Here is a 22,839-nt window from a genome sequence, read left to right as displayed (position 1 = left end):
TCTCTCTGGCTCATGGGTTTCACTGGTCGTCCCTGGCAGACTAGCTGCTGTGGTGTGGTCTGCAGGCAGTTCCCTGGCTGGAGCCCCACAGGCACCTCTTTCCCCAGAGGTAGCCAGCCCCGACTGACTAGCTCCACAAGCCTTTATACCAGCCTTGCAGCTGCAGCACAGCCAGCAAGGCCATAGGGGTGAGGCCTCCTTTGCCAGGTGAGCCAGATTAGCCTGCTCTGACTCAGGGCAGGGTTGATACACCCTGTCACATCACCCCAAAGTGATAGAACACGGTTATCCCTTCTGTTACTCTTGCCCTTTGAGGTATGTGTTGCACATGCCCAGAATGTGCTATAACCCCATACACAGTCCTGGGAACTTATTCCCTCAGTGGTCCCTGCCAGGGTGGCTTAAACACCCTCTGATATCCCATATAACCATGAACCAGTATAACTAAAATCATCCCAGATAAGACTTTGACAAGCCAGGACTTAAAAACCTCTAGGGATAGAGATTCCACCACCTCTCTAGATTACACATTCCAGTGCTTCACCACCTCCTGGTGAAACAGTATTTCCTAATGTCTGAGCTACACATCCCACTCTGTAACTTGAGACCATTGCTACTTGTTTTGCCATCAATCACCACAGAGAAGAGCTTTTCTCAATCCGCTTTAGAGCCCCCTTTCAGGAAGTTGAAGGCTGCTATCAAATCATTCCTCACTCTTCTCTTCTGCAAACTAAATAAGCCCAAATCCCTCAGCCTCTCCACATAGGTCATGTGCTTCAGCCCCCTAATCGTTTTCATTGCTTTCTGCTGGACCCACTCCAATGCATCCACATCCTTTATAAACTAGGGTGCCCAGAACCACATACAATATACCAGATATGGCCTCACCAGTGCCAAATAGGGGGGAATAAGTTCTCTAGATCTGCTGGAAATGCTTCTCCTAATGCACCCCAATATGCAATTAGCCTTCTTGGCTACAAGGGCACACTGCTGATTCATATCCATCCTCTCATCCACTATAATCCCCACGTCCTTTTCTGCTGCACGGCTACTCAATCAGTCGGTCCCCAGCCTGTAACAAGGCTTGGGATTCTTCCATCCCAAGTGCAGGACTTGGCACTTGTCCTTGTTGAACCTCATCGGATTACTTTTCGCCCAATCCTCCAATTTATCTAGGTCACTCTGGCCCCTATCCCTACCCTCCAATGTTTGTTGACTACTCTCGATCACTTTCTCCTGTTCCAAGTGCTCCATAATGGATTCCTTGAGGATTCCCTTCATGATTTTCCTGGGGACTGAGGTGAGGCTGACCGGTCTATAGTTCCCTGGATTGTCCTTTCTTTTTTTAAAAATGGGCACTACATTTTCCTTTTTCCAGTCATTCAGGACCTCTCCTGATCGCACAAGTTTTGAAAGATAACAGCCAAGGCTCTGCAATGACATTTGCCAGTTTCTTCAGTACCCTTGGGTGGTTAAATCCAGACCCATGGATTTGTGTATGTCTAGCTTTTCTAAACAGCCCTTAACCTATTCTTTCCCCACTGAGGGCAGCCCACCTCCTTCCCATAGTGCATTGCCTAATGCAGTAGTCTGGGAGCTGACCTTGTCTGTGAAGACAGAGGCAAACAAAGTATCGAGTACTTCAGCCTTTCCCACATCATGGCACCAGTTTACCTCCCTCATCCAGTTATGGCTTCACAGCCTCCCTGATCACCCTCTTACTGCTAACAAGTCTGTAAAAACCTGTCTTGTTACCCTTCACATTCCTTGCCAGCTGCAGTTCTAGTTGTGTGCTTTCGCCTTCCTGATTACTCCCCTGCATTCTCCAAGAATATATTTATACTCCTCCTGAGTCGTCTGTCCAAGTTTCCACTTCTTATATGCATCCTTTCTGAGTTTAAGTTCGTGCAGGATTTCCCTTGTAAGCCAAGCTGGTTGCCCACCATATTTGCTTTTCTTGCTGCCCATCAGGATGGTTTTGTTCCTGTGCCTTCAATAAGACTTCTTTAAAATACTGCCAGTTCTCCTGAACACCTTTCCCCTTCATATTAGCTTCACAGTTTTCTGTGAGAGTCGAAGTCTGCTCTTCTGAGATCAATGATGTCATAATGGGACCTGAATGTGGGGACTCAAGACAAGATTGCTGCTCTAAAAATACCTTGGTTAGGGACTTGCTCAAGAAATCTGCTGCAGCCGCTTGCAAGCTCATCAAAAGTGCACTTTCTTTGCTCTGCAGGGAAATGGAACCCAGATCATAATACACATACTTACAGGCGATTGTCCACTGTGAAATTGTTGGCAAAGAGACTGGGAGACCTTCATCCTGACAGTGATGGCCATGAGTAGCTGGGCTCACAAATGGAACTGCTCAGTCCTGTCTAAGTAGAACTCCAAACCCCTTCTAACACTTATGCTGTGGAGGCTTTGCTCATCTCTGCTGATGTGTGATTTGCGTAAAGAGTAAGTGCATAGACTGGTTAATAGAAAATGTAGATGCTGCTTTGCAGAGAAATCTTGGATGTGGGATAACAGATTGCTCCTCTACTCTCTGGTTTGCTCACCTTGGTAATTTTTTTTCTGATTTGTCAACCTTGATTACTACTTTTAGTTCTCTGTGCCTTAAATATTGAGTCTGTTCTGGTGTGGCTATGGTCTGAAGAAGTGGGTCTGTCCCACAAAAGCTCACCTAATAAATTATTTCATTAGTCTTTAAAGTGCTACTTTACTGCTTTTTTGTTTTGAAAGGATAAGGAGGTTAAACCATCAGAGCATGTCGCATGGCTACCCTTTGGAATGAAGCCAGGCTTACCAAAATGCCACTTCAAGTGATAGGTGTAGGAAAGAGCATATTGCTAAAAGCTCAGAGACCCGCTTTGAGACATCTAAGTTCATGTCCAAGGGAGGAATCAGTTTCTTTGTTTGGTGGTATCACTTTCACTGGTCCAGGAGCATCCCTGGTCCACTCCAGTGAGTGCCGGTTTTAGGTGCAACCTGTGTACATACATCTTTTAGGCCTCCAGAGTAGTCTAAGATGTGAATACTAAATACCTTTCTGCTGTTTGATACATCCTCATTTGCTACTCCTCTCCAGCAGGAGTTGGGGCATTTATTTAAAAAAGTTGAGTACTTCATCAGATGCAGACTTCGGAAGCCATTAAAACTTCATCAGAGGCTGTAACATCTCCTATGCCACCATTAAAAAGAAATGGAGAGAACATAAAACTGATACGCTCAAGAATGAAATTAAGGCCTTGGACAAAAACTGTACTTCTGCCCTCTCTGGAGAGAAATTCAGAACCCTCATCCATCTATGAGATGTAATCAACAAACAATCTGTCCCAATAGGCTGTTTTCAAAACTTCTGGGAATTTGGCGAGCTGTTGGCACATAGACATAAGGAAAAAGCAGACAGAAATAAGAGTGCTAATATCAAACAGTGACAGCAAATTATACACAGCACAGCCAAATATCGAAACAATTTCAGCAGTTGTATGTAGCTGATGAGCAAAGATCTCTGACACCTAGTCTGTGTCTACATTACACAGCTTTTAGCAACACAGCCATGTCACTAAAAGTCGGGCAGTGTAGTTGATGTATGTTGGTTCTCTTCCTTACAAAATATTTCCACCTCTAATAAACAGCATTTGCATTGTCAGCTGATGTTCACACTAATACTTTCTGTTGCAAAACTTTTGTGTTTCAGGTGGAGGGACAGCACCTCTGAACAACAAACATTGTTCAATTGCCAGTGTAGACACAGCCTCAGAAGGAACTCTTAGGTGCTTCTCTAGAAAACAGAGAACTGACTCAGGCTGTGTCTACGCTTGCATTCCTCTTTTGAAACAGGTACGCAAATGAGGGAAATTGAAAATGCAAATTAGGCGCAGATTTACATATCTGTCACCTCATTTGCATATTATCCTTTAGAAAGAAAGCAGTGTAGACGACTCTGTCGAAAGTAAACCCCATCCTCAAAAGAACCCTTCTTCCTTTTTTTTTTAGGAAGTCCTTGAACTACATTGTAATTTCAGGCCAATGCATCTTATCAATTGTGTTGCTAAAATTTTAGCTAAGGCTCTTGCTGTATGAGAAAACTTTGTCCAATCCCATGTTGTTCACATAAATTAGGTAGGTTTATGTGGTTTGGCTAATCTGCATCAATTGACTGATATTGTTGCTTCAAGAGATTCTAAAACCCCTCAGCTGTCATTTCTCTACACCCTGGCAAGGTCTTTGACTGCATACCCTGGGACTATCTTTTTCCCACGTTAGCAGAATTTGGATTTGGTGACCCATGTAGTACTTGAATTAATCTTTTAAACTTAACCCAGCTTCCAGAGAAGTATCCAAATGGTATTATTTCCACCCCATTTCCACTACAGAGTGGCATGAGGCACAGCTGCCCCCTTCCTCCTTTGCCATGTGATTTAGCTTGAAAACCTTTACTCACTGCCATCCGAGCTAATCAGCATATTCATGGCACCAAGGGGGGGGCAAACACAGCACAAAATTAGTCTCTTGTATTTGTGTCAAAGCCCAAAGTAACCATTCCTAACTTTATAACTCTTATTAAGAAATGTAGATTCCTCAGGATCAACGATCCTGCTACTCTTTTCCATCCATATGCAAATTCTTGCCATCCATTTGTAGAACACATTTTGATGTGCACTGAGGAACGTGCACCCACCAGGAGAAAAACATCAAGCATTGGACGCTGTGCTGATCCGTCGGCCAGCATTTAAATCTCTTCTGCTCAGCCGCACGAGTGCCCAGCTTACAGTGAACGCTGCTCAGGATATAAAAATAATGGGGAGAAATCAAACAGTAACAGAAAGATAGCCATGCTAGTCTATATACTATCAAAATAAAAAAGCAGTCCAGTAGCACTTTAAAGACTAACAAAATAATGTTAGGCATTAACAAAGATGACCACTTGGGTCTTTCAGCAGCCATAATCCCAGAGGAAATACTTAAGAATGCTAATTCCTAAACCCATTCAGGACATTTCTAAAATAAATATGGAGACAATTGTCTCCCTCAATTGTCAGCCACTTGGGCATTAGAGTTTAATCCACCATTTCTTGAATAAAATTAATGTATTGAAAATGAATGTCTTTCCCATAATGTTGTTATTTCTATTCCTCAAATTTATTTTTAGAATCTTCAACAGTACGTTCAGAATGTTCCTTTGGGTTTCAGGTGAGAGCCCTAAACTGACAATGAACAAAAACAAGGCCTGTGGCACCTTATAGACTAACAGATATTTTGGAGCATAAGCTTTTGTGGGCAAAGACCTGCTTTATCAGATGCATGAGTGGGGGGTTCCAGAGGAGGGGCTCATGAAAAGGAGGGAGTCCCAGTCAAGGGGAGTGCCAAAGCTGACAAGGTCAGTTCAGTCACGGAGGATGTGGCCCATTATCAGCAGTTAATGTGGAGTTGTGAACATCAAGGCTACGTCAACACGTGCCCCAAACTTCGAAATGGCCATGCAAATGGCCATTTCGAAGTTTACTAATGAAGCGCTGAAATGCATATTCAGCGCTTCATTAGCATGCGGGCGGCAGCAGTGCTTCGAAATTGACGCGCCTTGCCGCCGCGCGACGCGTCCAGACGGGGCTCCTTTTCGAAAGGGCCCCGCCTATTTCGAAGTCCCCTTATTCCCATGAGCTCATGGGAATAAGGGGACTTCGAAGTAGGTGGCTTCCTTTCGAAAAAGAGCCCCGTCTGGACGCACCGCGCGGCGGCAAAGTGCGTCAATTTCGAAGCACTGCGGCCGCCCGCATGCTAATGAAGCGCTGCATATGCATTTCAGCGCTTCATTAGTAAACTTCGAAATGGCCATTTGCATGGCCATTTCGAAGTTTGGGGCACGTGTAGACACGGCCCAAGAGAGGAGAAACCAGGTCAGTTCAGTCAGGGAGGATGTGGCCCATTATCAGTTGCTAAAGTGGAGGTGTTTTTGAAGATACAGACTAACTGGGCTACCCCTCTGATACCTAACAATGAACAAATTATGGCTCTCCCCGTGTCTGGGAGGATTTCATTTTCCCAACTTGGAAAATCTTCATTTCTCCTTTTTGTTAAGTCTGGCATCTGTGTGGCTGTTAGATATGATCCCACAGACCCGACCCTGGGTTCAGACTGAGCAAGAAGAGGTATACCCTCTCCTCCAGCAAAACAAAGCAGCAGAAATGTAGCACTTTAAAGACTAACAAAATGACTTATTCGGTGATGAGCTTTTATGGGATAGACCCACTTCATCATCTCCTCCATGTCAAGCAAAACAAAAAGCAGTCAAGTAGCACTTTAAAGACTAGCAAAGTAGTTTATTAGGTGAGCTTTCGTGGGACAGACCCACTTCTTCAGACCATATCCAGACCAGAACAGACTCAATATTTAAGACACAGAGAACCAAAAACAGTAAGCAAGGAGGACAAATCAGAAAAAGATAATCAAGGTGAGCAAATCAGAGAGTGGAGGGGTGGGGGAGAAGATCAAGAATTAGATTGAGTGAAGTATGCAGACGAGCCCCTATAGTGACTCAGAAAGTTCACATCACGATTTAAACCATGTGTTAATGTTCCACATTTGAATATACATGTCAGTTTGTCCACTTCCCTTTCTACAAAGGAGCGATAATTTCTTTTCAGTAACACACATACCTTGAGGTCATTGACAGAATGCCCCATTCCATTAAAATGTTGACTAACTGGTTTGTGGATCTGGAGTGTTTTGATGTCTGTTTTGTGCCCATTGACCCTTTGTCTAAGGGAGTTAGAAGTCTGTCCAATATACAAAGCATCTGGGCATTGTTGGCACATGATGGCATATATGTTGTTAGTAGAGGAGCATGAGAAAGTGCCCGTGATTCTGTGAGTAACCTGGTTAGGTCCAGTGATGGTATTTCCAGAGGAGATATGTGGACAAAGCTGGCAGCGCGCTTTGTTGCAGGGAAAGGTTCCAGGACTGGTGTTCCTGGGGTATAGACTGTGGCTGTTAGTAAGGATCCTCATGAGGTTGGGAGGTTGTCTGTAGGAGAGAACAGGCATGTCACCCAGGGCCTTCTGGAGTGTAGCATCCTGATTAAGAATAGGTTGTAGGTCTTTAATAATTCGTTGCAGTGGTCTGAGTTGGGGGCTGTAGGTGATGACCAGTGGTGTTCTGTTCTTGGCTTTTTTGGGCTCATCTTGGAGTAGCTGGTTTCTGGGTATGCATGTCGATTTGTTTTTTTACTTCTTCTGGTGGGTAATTCAGGTTTATAAATATTTGGTAAAGTTCTTGTAGTTTTTGGTCTCTGTCAGTTGGATCAGAGCAAATGCGATTATACCTAAGAGCTTGACTGTAAACAATGGATCTAGTCACGTGTGCAGGATGGAAACTAGAAGGGTGTAGATAAGTATAGCGATCAGTAGGTTTTCGGTACAGTGTGGTACTGATCAGGCCATCCTTGATTAGTACTGTAGCGTCCAGGAAATGTATCTCTTGCATGTTGTAATCGAGGCATAAGTTGATGGTGGGGTGTAGATTGTTAAAGTCTCTGTGGAATTCTTCTAGAGCCTCTGTACCATGGGTCCAAATCATAAAGATGTCATCAATGTATCTTAAGTAGAGGAGTGGTAATAGGGGACGAGAGCTGAGGAATCGTTCCAGGTCAGCCATAAATATATCAGCACATTGTGGGGCCATGCGGGTGCCCATAGCAGTTCCACTAATCTGGAGGTATAAATTGTCCCCAAAACGGAAATGATTGTGTGTGAGAACAAAGTAACAGAGGTCAGACAGCAGATTGGCTGTGGTGGCATCAGGGATGGTATTCCTGATTGCTTGTAATCCGTCTTTATGTGGAATATTAGTGTACAGAGCCTCTACATCCATTGTGGCAAGGATGTAGAACTTTTCCGATGTTTTGTAATTTCCTTAGGAAGTCGGTGGTATCTCGGATATAGGTGGGAGTGTTGGTGGCATAGGGTTTGAGGAGGGAGTCCATGTAACTGGATAGTCCGGTGGTAAGGGTGCCAATATCTGAAATGATAGGGTGTCCAGGGTTTCCAGGTTTGTGGATTTTGGGAAGTAAATAGAATAATCCAGGCTGCGGCTCAGATGGTGTGTCTGAGTTAATGAGGTCACGAGTAGCAGCAGGGAGTTCCTTCAGTAGTTGTTGTAATTTCCTTTGGAATTCCAAAGTGGGATCAGCGGAGAGAGGTCTGTAAAAAGTGGTGTTGGAGAGTTGTCTGGCTGCCTCCTGTTCATAGTCTGATTTATTCAGGATGACAACAGCACCTCCTTTGTCAGCTGGTTTGATTAGTGTAGGATACAGGTGGCTCCAGAGCTCTCACAATAACAAGCTTGATCACACTTGGCTAAAAAGTTCAGCCTACATCTACTTTCTCATGTAGAGGTGGTCCTATGGAGCAATCTGATCCTTAAAATTGGCAAAACTTTGCTGTGGAGGGATTGGATAGCCACAGGAATTAAAACTGTATCACCACTACCCAGCAATGATAAATTCAGACCCTTTGAAGATCTTCAGTAACAATTTGGCATTCCCTGCTCTGGAGCATGAAAATATCTCCAGTTAAAGCATTGACTTACACATGTATTTGGACTGGATGCAGTCAGAGCTCCAGAACATTTATTTTTTTAAGGAAACCTCCTTGATTTTCTCAGCCAATGGTGTCCTCCTTTTATGATTTTCTCTTCCCTAAAACTCTACCAAAGATTTTTAATTTGAGAGTTGCTTGAGACAGAAATGTGGACACTACGTCTGGCCTAATGGAACACAATTTTATCTAACGCTTGAAAAGCAACTAAAGAACTGAGACTGTGGCTTATTCACCAAAAGATATTTATTCTGAATACACTAGTTCCCACATAGGCTAAAGGTAATGGTTCTTATAAATGCTGACCCCTGCTGGAAATATAACTCACTAGGTACTACACTAGCTCATATGTTTTGGGAGTACTTCTGTATCAAGAATTCCTGCTATGAGCTGGATCAAAGGACCAATTTAAAATAGTTTTGGGATGCTAAGTTGGAGCCCTTTCTCTTAAGTTTCATTCTTCTGTATATTTCTGCTATCTGGAAGTTACCCAGTAACAAGGCAGCATGGTTGGTCTTGCAATAATGGTTGATTTCCATTAAATATTAATATCAGGTTCAGTGATACGGCTGGTCTTGTAGCTAACAAACTGGAATTTAGCAGAAAGCATATGCCCCTAAAATTCAAAGCAATCTTGGATGGCTCTTTAAGAGGTCTATGATTAAGATAGACCATGAAGATAGATATCATTTCCCCTCCTTTTGTCCTAACATGCCTTTCTTTTGGATTAGGATGATGCTGGTATTTTAGTATATTGATTGTATTTGGAAGATGAATACAAAATTATAAACAAATCAAACCAATAAGATGGTTCTCATTGCCTGGATTTCCATGCCAGGTTCTGTTGTTTTCCTTGTTGGGCCTGTCTTGTAGCAAGTGGTTTCTGGGTACACGCCTGGCTCTGTCAATCTGTTTCCTCACTTCCTCAGGTGGGTGTTGTAGTTTTAGGAAAGCTTGGTAAAGGTCTAAAGAGGTCCCATCACTTACAGCCACCAGCTAAAACCTTTCCAGAGCATCATCAGTGATCTACCACCCATCCTGGACAATGATCCCTCACTCCCACAGACCATGGGAGGCAGGCCAGTCCTCACTTACAGACAGCCTGCCAACCTGAAACAAATTCTCACCAGGAACTATAGACCACACAACAGTAATTGTAAACCAGGAATCAAACCCTGCAACAAACCTCAGTGCCAACTCTGCCCACATACCTACAGCAGCGACACCATCACAGGACCTAAACACATCAACCACACCAACATCAGGGGCTCATTCACCTGCACATCTACTAATATAATATATGCCATCATGTGCCAGCAATGCCCCACTGCAATTTACATTGGCCAAACTGGACAGTCTCTATGTAAAAGAATAAATGGACACAAATCAGATATCAGGAGCGGTAACATACAAAAACCTGTAGCAGAACACTTAAATCTCCCTGGACACTTAGTAGCAGATTTAAAAGTAGTCATCCCGCAACAAAAAACACTTCAAAAACAAACTCCAAAGAGAAAGTGAAGAGCTGCAATTTATTTGCAAATTTGATACCATCAATCAAGAATTGAACAAGGACTGGGAATGGCTGGCCACCTACATAAGCAGTTTCTCCTCTCTTGTTTTTCACTCTTCCACATCAGCTGCTGGAAGTGGGCCACATCCTCCCTGACTGAATTGACTTTGTCAAGTCCGGCCTTTCTCTTGATTGGTATTCCCTTCTTTCCATGTGCCCGTATATTTAGACCTGCCTCTGGAATCTCCACTACATGCATCTGATGAAGTGGGTCTTTGCGCATGAAATCTTATGCTCCAAAAAATCTGTTAATTTATAAGGTGCAGACACAGACTACCACTACCCCTCTGATACTCTTCAGTAGACCTTTTATGTCCACACTGCAAGATCCCTGCTGTGCAGGCCATCATCTTGCATGTGACCATGGCAGGTCTGCCTAGGAGGAGATGCACAGTGCAGACAAGCACAGTGAAGCAGCCAATTTGGGTACCAATTCATACAGAAGCCTAACACCAAAAGAAAGACCCACACCAGAACATTTGAACTGAAAGCTCTTAGAAGCCCAGCTACGCCGTTCTCCCAGTCACATAAGTAGGAGCCTTCTGAGTGGGGTGGCAACTGCTTGGCAATCCAAGATGTGCAAAAAGGAGAGGGACAACTTCAGCTGCACTCTAGACAGAATCATCTTTCGACAGACTGAGTCACAAAGACAGTATTGCCTAGTGGTTAGATCACAAGCCTGGGGGGCCAGAGATCCTACATTCTAGCTCCCTCTCTCTGCCTGCAACCTTGCATAAGTCAGGCACACAGAGGCAAGGATCTCCCCCCACCCCTTGTAGATGGGGTGGGAAGGTTTTGTAAAGCATTGGCTCGTCGGAGAGAAGAACTATGGAAGCAGACTGTTGGTCCATCCTGAGGGTGTGAACAGCCACTCACATAGCAATGCCAGTGCCCGATGCAGCCCAGCCTTGGCTGTGAAATAAAAAAACCTGCTGTGGTTAAAAACAAAGAGGAAGGTGAAGGTAGGGAGTCAAATCCTGGCAGGCTGGGCCTGTGCATCCCTATCCCAACCCAATGAAGGGCCAAGATTCAACTCCATAGAGAGGCTGCGGTGCTCATTCCTGGCTAGGACTGCAGGCACTCCCCATGCCTCATCGGAGCAGGGCCCTGCGGGGCTGTGGCTTGAGGTGGACTGGGACCAGAAAGAGCACGGTGGGGAGTGGCACAAAGAGTGCTCAGTGACTGAGCCCAGCTGTTTAGACACATGAGGAAGAGGATGCAATCAGCAGACTCATAGCCTAGGTATGAGCTGGCTGCAGTCTTTGACGCAAAGAAAACTCCTCTGCAGGGCAGGACAGTGGGTGTTAAACAGACTAGTTTCACCAGCCTCAGAGAGGCAATCAGAACCATCTAGGATTCTCCACCCCACTGCGTTTCCCAAGCTGAGGAGAATTTCTATAGCCCCAGCTCGCGCCTTTATCTGCTGCCCAGCACAGAGGGTTCTGAGAGGCGCCAAGTGGTTTGTTGTGGGGAAGGGAGGCTCGGGGGGAACATGCATGCAGCCCCTGAGAAAAGGCTCGCTGCTGGTGCTGTACATGGAGGCGTCCACTTGAGGAACTCAGGAGAGGCTACCGCCAAGTTGCTAGTGCGAGTTTACTTCAAAGCACGAGTAGCGCTAATGGCCTGCAGACCGCCTCTGCTAGTGCAGCCTGGGTCTCCCCACGGCTCTGCTCTGCTCAAACCCATCGGCAAAGGATCAGCAGCCCCTCCCCAGCAAGTCCCCTCGGGTCCCCACTTTTGCAGAGGATCCGAGCAAGATCACAGGAGCAGTTTCAAGTTTCTGCAGTTGCACACGTTTGCTTCAACCTGTGGATGGACTTTTGCTCTCCCCTTGGGTCGCTTAACCACTAACCTAGAGCGGTGCATAGGCTCAGGGAGAGAAGACGGGCTAGCAAACCGCCAGGGAAGCTGGTTTGGCGGGTTTCACTGCAGAAACCACTCCCACCCTCCCAGCCTGCTAAATCTGGCAAACACTGACCACAGCCCCGGCCTGCCTGGGTGTTGGAAGAGTGTATGTACAGAGGGTGGTAAGAACCATTAAACCAAACTGTAAATCTTCTCTGTGACGGAAATCAATTCAAGCCAGAGGGTGCAGCAGCCCGCAGAACCTCTGAGCCTGACTCTCCCACTGTTTTCTCTGCTGCCCATGGCACAGAGCTACTAAAGAAGGGAGGAACCAGCACAGACCCAGTCCCACCCTAGGAGCTTGCAAGTGTAAACAAACAATGTGCAGAAACTAGAGGCAGGGAGGGGCTGTCTTAGAGCCTCCCTTAAACCTATTCATTTATGAAGCTTCCCCCCAGGGTTGAAGTTAGGCCTTAACAATTCCCAACGGCTCCCCAGGGACTGATGCAGTTGCAGGACTGGGGCTTTATGCTGGGAGCTCTGCGACAGGGAACTGAGCCTCCGGTTGTATATACAGCACCAAGCACATTGCAAATAAACATTTTTCCTTTCCTACTGCCCACCAGCGATGTGGCTGAGCGGACATGCAAGGACACAGAAGCTTTACATTTAGTTTTTTTCCACAGGGTGTTACATTCAGAGCAGATGCCATCTGTGTACCAGATGGGAACAATGGTGCAATTGGATCCTCTGATTGAGTTTAATTTGCAGCATAGATGTGGCCCCGAGGGTCACAGATCCTGCCACATATGCAGCTTTGGCTCTAACTCACACTTGTGTAAATCCAGAGGAACTCTGAGGTTATTCTCTATACGAAGCTGCTTTCCTTTCTTAAAAACTCGTTTTTCACCAAAGTGCCTTTGTCTGCAGCTCCCCTACTTAGGTCTTCTTCTGGCCCAGTGACATGCTTCAGGGTCATCAACACCCAGACACTGGTTACGTCCAAGCAAATCGTTTTGGGGCTACAGCAAAGAGCTGTTTGCTCAGGCCTGAGATGCCCCAAAGCCCTGGAGTTCAGAACCTGTGAGCTCGCTCAGGCTTTGGTGAAGTCAGCTTAGCACTCCACAGCTCACACTGGAAACAAAAATCCATCACACACCCCCAGCATTTCAACCTGCAGGCTCTGGGCACAGCCCTGCATTAGCATCACTGGCCATATGATTCAGTTCTGACGAGGGGGGCATGGTGAGTTTCCTTTCAAAAACTGCCATTAGGGATGGGTTCCAATTACAAATTCAGTTCTGAGGAGCCAGCACAGACCCAGTCCCACCACAGGAGCTGGCAACCTGGAGCTCAGGTTAGGAGCTGAAGTCGGATGGCTGCACCTATAGAATCAACAGGACAGTTGGAGCATTTCTGCCCCTGCTCCAGGGGAGCATGAAGGACTTGCAGAGCAAAACAGACTAGTTTTACCAGCCTCAGAGAGGCAATCAGAACCATCCAGGATTTGCTGGGGGGGTGTTAAAAGGCACTTCTATTGCCTTTCCTGTCGTCCAGGGGTGCCTGTGGACCAAAAGTGGAAGGAAGAACCATACTTTCGCAACTCCAAAACCCCAGCCTCTCCCTGCACCACAGCCCAGGTAAATCACAGCTACAATTTCCACCACATAAACCACTCACCTTGCTCCTCGACAACAGAGCAATTCCCTGGGACTCAGCCACACATCGGGACGACTCCTCTGTGTTCCTCTACCAGGAAGACAACTCTCCACTCCCCAGGTAGAGCCTGCCTGAAATATGCAGCACAAGCTTTCATTTCAGGGCAGCTTGCTTAACCCTTTGTGGGCCACACGCTGCCAGGCCAGCGGGGAGAATGACAAGGTAACCTTTGGGAAATGGGGCTTGGGCAGCTATGCCGGCTTTTAAACACAGAGGAAGGGAGAGGAGGCCAGAAAAATACTCCTTATACCTGGGGAAACCCTACAAATTAAAGGGGAGGAGAGACTCATCTGATTTGCAAGGGGGGGAGACTGGATTTCAAACATTTATCTCACGCCCCCGGCTGGGACTCCTCCCTCGTCTCCTCCCAAGCCCCGAGGATCTTCTTTGCTACAGCACCCTCAGCACCAGGGAGCAAGAGAGCAGGGAATTCTCTGTCCTGTGCTAGCTAATGGCTAGCTCCAGTCCCCCCTGCTCTTTCACTCTACCTGCCCTGCACGCTCCACACCTCATTTCCCCTACCCTCCTCTATGGCCCCGCTCCCTCCCTTGTCCCCTCATCTTGCTAATCCCGCTGCACCCACCAAGCTCCACCTGAGGCAGCAAACAAAACTGGGGGGCATTAAGTGTCATTTACAACTGTTGCTCTGCTCATCTGTCATTCCCTCCACCCCCTTTCGCTCCTTTGGTTTGGTCTGTTTTGGTTGGGAACTCCCCAGGGCATTGATTCTCTAGTAACAGGGCCCCATCCTCCACTGGTGCTTGGCTGCAGAGGAGCTACCATAGTACAAATAATAAAGAGTAAGAATTGCCCTACTCCACTCTCCCCAGGGCCAGTGCAGAACAACTGGGGCCAGGCTGCTGGTTTTTCTACACTGCATTCCATAGAGCCTACACTGGTGCAGAATTTGGCCCATTTGCCATCCCCCAACAGAGCAAGAGTCCAAGTCCTGTTGTAGGTCTTTTGGGCTGTGCTCAAAGACTCAGGTTATTGAGGAAGGCATAAAAGTCACGTAAGACAACAGACTGATTGTGCAGTGCTGAATGAGAAAAAAACCCCAAGCATTCCTGTAGCACCATAAAGACTAACTATTTTCTTTATTGGGTAATGAGCTTTTGAGGGTAAGACCCATTTCATCAGCGGAGCAAAAATGAGAAAACAGGGCATAAATACACGGTGGGGGAAGAGAGGAAGGGGCTTTGCTCCAGAATCTGATGAAGTGAGTCTCACCTAATAAATAAAATTGTTGGTCTTTAAGGCACTACAGGACTGCCTTTGGTTTGTTTTTTGTTTGTTTTTGTTTTTTGTGAAGCTGGAGACTAACCCAGCTACCCCTCTGAACACGGAGAAGAAATTCTTCCCAAACCTCAGCAGCAATCGGCTTCCTACCATCCTGGCATGTGAGACGGGATTACCTTACAATCATAGCCCGCAGGGCCATCCGTTTCATCACTGCTTACAGGACTGTCCAGCTCTTTTATATAAGGCAGCCTAGTGGTTTGAACACAAGATGAGAAGAGAAATTCTCAGCTCTAACCACATTGGCCACCAAGATTCTCCCTGGGCACTCTGGCAGAAATGTTCCTCTGGAGTCCGGCTTCCTGGACTGTGAAATGGGAACAAGAATATTTGTCTCTTATGGGGAGCTGGTAGGATTCCTTGCTCGGTGTCACGTAGCCCTTTGAGGATGTCATATGAAATGGAAGGCTAAATATTCTCACTCGTTACAGTGTTTGACTCCACATTAAGCAGCCGCAAACTCTTGGGAAGGAGGCTTCCATTCCTGTAAGAACAGTGCTGAACTAACACTGTTATGCAGGTGGTCTTTCGTCATAGGTTGCTATCCGTTGGCTTTTTCTCTTGGACGTGGACCTACCAAACCAGCCCCCTTGGAGCTATAGAAATCTCACTTAGCCTCTAGGTAATATCAGAGGAGTTACTTTTAGATAACCAGATGATTGCCTCGCCAGTGAAAATCTCCTCTCTGTAGATGCAAATAGAACCAAACAGTGGCAGAACCAGTTCAACCCTGCAAAAATCTGGCTCTCCCAACAAGGAATCTTTTGGCAGTCCCTGGGTAACAACTAACCTTCACCTGCCGTCCCAAATTACACAAACACAGCTGAACACTGATCTAATACGTTGTACACTATGCATTGTGATGGGTTGTGTCACAGAGATCCCCTTTAGACTGTCACATGATGTGCTGATCATACCACTGAGCCTGGGGCACTCCACCATCCTATCCTGCTAGGCCAGATGCTTGTCTGCCCCAGCAAAGGCATACAGTTGGGGTAACAGCCCCCCAGCAGAGTAATACGGATACTAATAACTCAGATCTTGGAGGAATCAGCTACAGGGACTTGTCAGCACCCAGCAGCACACTCCAAATAAGACGAAACCCCAGATAAATCCATCTTACTCTGTATAAAAGCTTTACACAGAGAAAGCTTATAAGTTCACTATCTTTATCAATGAAACAGAGAGATGCACAGCTGTCCCCCCTCCCGCCCCAGTAACAATTATTTATGAAGGCCTTGATTATAAACAAAAATGTTTTAAGTACAGAAAGTAGGATTTAAGTTATTGCAAGTGAAAACAGACAGGTGCCAGCTAAGGCTTTTGGAAGGGGTATGTAAATACAGCAGATTGAAAATGCTAATGAGGTGCTGATATGAATGTTCAGCACCTTATTTGCACAATGCCGGCCACTCGTCGCATTGAAAGTGCTGCTTTCGAAAGGCAAACTAGCCGTGTGGAAGGGTTCTTTCAAAAGGAAGCCCCATTTTCGAAAGCACCCTTCTTCCCAATTTGGATAGATTCCAGCGCTAGGTGGTGTGGTCACCTGTCTCTGTAGGTTTAAAAGAAAAACCAAACCATTTACAGGAAGCAAACAACAGAAGAGGGCTGCAGTGAAGGAGCCTAGCTGGGCAAGGTAAACCTACACCAGCTGTTACAATCAAACCATACTCACAGAACTAGAAACAAACCAGAAAGGCTCTAGTTGGAAGGTTGCAATGCCACACAACTTTATTTCCTAGAATCCAGAAATCTATTATAGACTAAGCAAATACAGAATTACAGATAAAGCAGAATTAGATAAAGCAGGCTGCTTCCTAGGGCAAAGAGCAAGGTTGCCAACTGCTGAAAATGTTTTTTTTTAATGGATGGCATAGAAAAAAGTTACGAATAACCAATCTTTCTTATGGACACATTCTTACACAGCTCAAAAGGACAAAAGTTAACAGCATTCCACATGTATGCGTACACAATCCTGTTCCCATTACAGCCACCGCCCTCGTCCAAAGCCATCCCCTCCTCTGGGCCTTCCTCTTACCCTAGGACAGCATGCCCAGGGGTTGCTCCCCCAGCTGCGTTTTGGGACCACCCCCCAGTGACTGCCCCACTGTGACTTATCAGCAGGGAGCCTGTGGGCAGCTGGCAGGCCTGGCCTGCTGTACCTTGTCCCTTGCTCTATCCTCCAACTTCAGAGAGCCCAGCAAGGATATGTGCTGCACACCCACCAACCAAAAGTTGCTGCTGTGCTGATGCCAGTGATGTCAAAGAAGAGTGCAAAGCTGGGGGTGAAGAGTAGCCTCTGCCAGCCACCAGCAGATCAGGGGGAGCCTCCACCAGGAGACTTCCCCTCTCCATCCCTGCCCCAGAAACAATCCATTCCCTTGAGCTGCCCCATGCAGGGAGCTGGCCCTGAGGCTGAGAGGAGGGACCACTCAGCTCCAATGCAAACCTTGGTGGGATTTAACTGATGTCTAAATGTTTTTATGGATTTTACAGATGATCCAGTTTGTGATCTTTTTTATGCACTGTCCATGAGTTTTCTGCCAGTTGACATCCCTGGGGGAGAGGCACAACTCACCCCACCTTGCCCCGGAGTGGCTCTTTTGTAGACTCACTGCTGAGGATCAGAATAGCACCCTTCCCTCAGAGCTCCCTTATATACAAGCACGAGAAAGAAACCCTGAGAATGTAAAGTGACACCTTATTTTAACATGTGTAATGTGTTCCATACACACCAACTAACACATTAAAACCACAACTGTCTTCTTAGTTAACACATTAAAACATACCACAGCAGCAGAAATGTAGCACTTTAAAGACTGACAAAATGATTCATTCGGAAATGACCTTTCGTGGGACAGACCCACTTCTTCAGGTCAATTTCATTTCCAATACAGACAGACATTTATAAGTACAGAGGACCGAGAAAAAAAAAAGCAATAAAAACTGACAAATCAAATAGGATTGAAGGAAGTGGGTGAGAGGTGGGGGGATGTTAATTGTCCTGCCTGACGTAATTATGAGCATCAAAGGAAGAGAAGCAGTCCTTGTAATGCATGAGGTAGATTATGTCTCTGTTCATACCACGTGTTAATGTGTTGAATTTGAATGTGTACTCTAACTCACAAATCTCTTGCTCTAATCTGTTGTTGAATTCTCTGTATTCCAGGATAAAAATTCTCAGGTGAAGGTTCTTTGGTGAAGGTTTTGCCCAGTCTGTCCAATGTACATAGTGGCAGGGCATTGTTGGCACATAATAGCATATATAGTGATGCTGGAAGTGCACAAGAATGTGCCTTTGATCTTGTAACATGGTTAGGTCCAGTGCTGGTATCCCCAGAATAAATATGTGGACAAAGTTGGCAGCAGGGTTTGCTGCAAGGAAAATTTCCAGGATTAGTATTACTGTGGTGTAGCCTGTGATTGCTGGTGAGAATCTTTCTCAGGTTAGGAGGTTTTCTATAGGAAAGGACAGTGCTACATTTCTGCTGCTTTGGTTTGCTGGTGTGGGGACTAATAAGGCTACCTCTCTGCTTCATTAAAACATATTTACTCCCCCTACCCCCAATCACAAAGACCACATTGAGAGAGAATAAAATTGGAGGGAGGGGTAGATCTCTACGCTAGATGGTGCCATTGTAAGGGAAAACGAGATGACTTGCCAGCTGCCTGCAGTGCATTACAGTGAAGCTGGGACTCATGTGAACTAAAAGATGGACATAAGGGGTTGGGGAGGTTAGAACTTTCTCAGCCCAGTATTCTGAAAGGGCAACACTGGAGCCACAGCACTAAGGGAAGTGGTTTGTTACTAGCTCTTTGAAGAGCTTCTTTGAGACGAAGCGTCCTCCACTGCTGATGTTCCATTTGTAACAAGCTCGTTTGGGATTGTCCTTCCTGCTAACAGGCGAGGTGCCTATCAGTTAGATCTGGCAGTCTTATGACTTCCTCATACCTTGAGGACACGTCATGTTGCCACTACAGAAAACAAGCCCTGGTATCAGCATAGCCAGTTGGCTGCCTCCCAGCAAAAAGTATTGTCAAGAGAAAAAGAAGGGAAGATGATGGGAAAGAGACATGCTTTCCAGGGACCCACAGTCCAGGTGTCAGGGTAGGGGCATAGCTGTGCTGACTTCAGTGGAGCTGAGTACACTCACAGCTGGGTTGAGATACACCCAGTATTAGGGAGCTGTAGAGAGATGGAAAAGGCTGTGGCTGGAACAGGACCACAGAGTGCTGATTCATAGTTAAAGGGACCAGAGTCCATTTCAAATCTCACCCACTGCAAACAGTGACTGCAGTTCTGACAGCTCCTTCTCCCTCCCCCTTTACAATCACATCTTCCACTTTCAGGAAATGTATCAGAGAGATAGTCATGTTGGTCTGTATCTTGAAGAACAAGAAATCCCATGGCATATAGACTAACAGGTATTTGATGAAGCGGGTCTTTGCCCACGAAAGCTGATGCTCCAAAATATGTTTTGGTCTATAAGGTGCCACAGGACTTCTTGTTACTTTTAGGAAATGTTTTTCTCCCCCTGGTTGCTGTATGGAAAAGCTCCCCAAAGCAAGAGTGACTGACTCAGGACACGAAGTACCATATATCAGAGGGATAGCTGTGTTAGTCTGTGTCTGCAAAAACAACAAGAAGTCCTGTGGCACCTTATAAGCTAACAGATATTTTGGAGCATAAGCTTTTGTGGGCAGAGATGAATCTGATGAAGCAGGTCCTTGCCCACGAAAACTTATGCTCCAAAATATCCGTTAATCTATAAGGTGCCACAAGACTTCTTGTTGTTGAAAGTACCATCCAATGTACAAAGCACCCACGTGGAAGTGAGTCAAGCCACACAAACCCTGCACGGTCCTACCATGTCAGTGCACTAGAGGCAGTGCTCCTGCACTGGGGACAGGAGTGATGCCCGGTGACATCCTTCCACGTCACATCATTTACAGGGTGGCAGGGAGGGTGGTAGATGCAGGGTCTATTGCAAGGTCAACCCATCCCCTCTGCAGGAAACACCACCACGCGGTGCGGCCCGGCCATGCCCCAGCGCCTGCGTGTGACACCATCCTCCTGGCACCGCGTGCAGTGGGGGTGGCACAGTCATTGTCCGGGGCCTCCGCGCACGCCGCGAGCCCCTAGCAGCGCACGCGGGCGGCAGGAGAACCCCTCCGGCCCGGCCCGGGCCCCGGCCGACGGGCGCTCGCCAGCCAGTCCAAGGCCGCAACACCGCGGCGCCGCCAGGGGACGCTCGGGGACGCGGCCGCGTTCGAGAGGGCGGGGCACAATGAAGCCAGCGCGGCCGCTCCGCCAACGAGCGCCTCTAGCGAGAGGCTAGGCCGTGTTGCCACGGTGACCAGGCAGGCACCGCCCCCATTGCTGTCAGGCGAGAGCCATTCACCCTGCGCTGAGGACACACCGGTGGGAGGGGGCTCGCCCGCCCAACCTCCACCTCTAGCCTCTCTATGGTTCCTGTCCTCCATCAGTGAGCCTCTCCGTCCCTCCCCTATATGGTTTGCTATCTCCTAATCCCGTTCCTTCCGGTTACAAGCGGCCGTCTGGCTACGCTATCAGCGCTCTATCATCCTTTCTGCCCCCCCCGACCCCCGCCGCTGGTGGCCTCATCTCACCCTCCAGAGGCCAATGAATGGCTGTTTCCCGGACCTTGACGCCCCTCTACCTCTGCATCTTGCGGTCTCTATGATCTTCTTCCGCCTATAGCGCCCAAGGGGTGCCTCTAGCCACCGCACTCGCGGCTCTATGGTCCGCGTGGCCCGGACCGCTTCTCAGTTGCCTCAGCGTCGCGGCCGTCGCTGCTGCTGTCGGCCGAAGCCGGGGGAGCGAGCGCGGCGGCGGGGCCGGGGTCGGGGTGGGCCTAGCCTCCCCCCTCTCCGCGGCCATGGAGCTGGAGGTGCCGGACGACGCGGAGAGCGCGGCAGCCGCCGAGGCCGGAGCTGTCACCCCTGAGGCTGGATGGGGCGCACCGGACTCGGCAGGAGGTGAACGGGCTGTGGACCGAGGGGGATGGAGAGGGGCAAAGCCGTCTGCCTGAATGTGCCCCCCCCGGGGGGTCACGGGAATGGAGCTGCCCGCGCTGGGTATCCTCCCCTTGTCACCCCCCCCCGGGGGGTCCTGGGAATGGAGCTGCCCGCGCTGGGTATCCTCCCCTTGTCACCCCCCCGGGGGTCCTGGGAATGGAGCTGCCCGCGCTGGGTATCCTCCCCTTGTCACCCCCCCCGGGGGTCCTGGGAATGGAGCTGCCCGCGCTGGGTATCCTCCCCTTGTCACCCCCCCGGGGGTCCTGGGAATGGAGCTGCCCGCGCTGGGTATCCTCCCCTTGTCACCCCCCCCGGGGGTCCTGGGAATGGAGCTGCCCCCGCTGGGTATCCTCCCCTTGTCACCCCCCCCCCCGGGGGTCCTGGGAATGGAGCTGCCCGCGCTGGGTATCCTCCCCTTGTCACCCCCCCCCCCCGGGGGTCCTGGAAATGGAGCTGCCTGCGCTGAGCGACCTCTCCTTGTCGCGCTCCCCTAACTACCCATCCATTGGGCCTGGCCCCATGAAATGGAAGGGTCGGGGCTGTGTGCTCTCCCCTGCCCTCTCATAGGGGCCCTGAATGGCACTGCCCTGGGCGGCACATCTCCATGCACAGGAGCCCCCACCTGGGGCTGCTCCCCTTTTGCAGCCCGACTGGGGCAGCCCTTGGAGTTGGGCGCCCATGGGACTCCAGCCCCTCCATCCTTGCCTGGGTGAAACTTAATGTGTTTGATGTCGGGGCAGTCTAGGCCGCCTCTTGGGGGAGGATAGCGCTGTGCAATGCACCCGGCGGTGGAATGCTCTCCAGGGAGAGGTGGGACCTCATTGCTTGGCACAAGGATATCAGGGACGATGCGTTATCCACGCTAGACTATGCCCTGGAGAATAGAGCGCTGTCCCAGCAGGTTGGGCTACCTGGTATTGAATAGGCTTCCTCTTTTGGCTCTCCTGAGAGGCGTTTGCTGTAATATCAGCAATGGGTAGGGCCTTAGGGGAAAAAATTACTCTCCATTCAACTGAAATCATAGAACACTAGAACTGGAAGGGACCTCAAGATGTCATTGAGTCCAGTTCCCTGCCCTCTTGGCAGGACCAAGAACTATGAATATATGGAGATACACATTTCGTAGAGCTGGAAGGGACCTCAGGAGGTCCTCGAGTCCAGTCCCCTGCTCTCTTGGCAGGAACAAGCACCATCCCTGACAGGTTTTTTTTTTTTTTAAAGATCTATTTGCCCATAAATGGCCTCCTTAAGGGCTGAACTCTCAACCCTGGGTTTAGCAGGGCAATGCTCAAACGCTGAGCTATCCCCTCCCTCCTCTAGGTAGCTGGGAGAGATCCTCAGTCAGGTTATCAGAGGCCTGTCATTGCCTAGGTTCATTGGCTTTTCTCAGCCCTCCTGTCCCTGTATCTCTAATTAGCCACATAGGCATTCTTGATATTATCCTTGCAACACCTCTATACAATAGGGGAATGGTTAGCCCTGTTTTATAGGCAGTAGAGCATTTAAATGACTTGTGCAGGGATCACACACTGAGCCTAGGAGAGTCACAACTGTATCTGGAAAGTGCATGTCCACTTGACTCAGTTTTTTGAAAAAAGGACAAAATCAAATAACATCCCCAACCACAATGTTATGTTTGTGTTCAGTCCTGTTGAAAGGGGGCTCTATGGGGTGCATTTCTCCTGCATCTCTGGTCTTCACTGCTTTCCTCGGGTACTTATGCTCTTCCTGTGACCCCCCTGTGTAGTGCTAATAAGTCATTTG

General features: G+C 48.0%; 2 protein-coding genes across 6 annotated transcripts in view; one reads left to right on the top strand and one right to left on the bottom strand.

The window, feature by feature from the left end:
* Positions 1-13,899, bottom strand: part of TJP3 (tight junction protein 3) — a 57,721-nt gene extending 43,822 nt beyond the window's left edge. Inside the window, exon 1 of the mRNA XM_074978075.1 lies at positions 13,699-13,899. The gene's annotated coding sequence lies outside the window, so the exon portion shown is untranslated. The remainder of the gene's footprint in view (positions 1-13,698) is intronic.
* A 6,701-nt stretch (positions 13,900-20,600) lies between these two features.
* Positions 20,601-22,839, top strand: part of PIP5K1C (phosphatidylinositol-4-phosphate 5-kinase type 1 gamma) — a 72,784-nt gene continuing 70,545 nt past the window's right edge. For all 5 annotated transcript variants that reach the window (XM_074978036.1, XM_074978034.1, XM_074978033.1 and 2 more), the window contains exon 1: positions 20,601-21,036. In XM_074978036.1, the coding sequence (XP_074834137.1) occupies positions 20,937-21,036 (100 nt within the window). In that variant the 5' untranslated portion in view covers positions 20,601-20,936. The remainder of the gene's footprint in view (positions 21,037-22,839) is intronic.

The sequence above is a fragment of the Carettochelys insculpta genome, chromosome 27 (assembly GCF_033958435.1).
Source record: "Carettochelys insculpta isolate YL-2023 chromosome 27, ASM3395843v1, whole genome shotgun sequence".
Taxonomy (NCBI): Eukaryota; Metazoa; Chordata; order Testudines; family Carettochelyidae; genus Carettochelys; species Carettochelys insculpta.
This window is presented reverse-complemented; position numbering and strand designations above follow the sequence as displayed.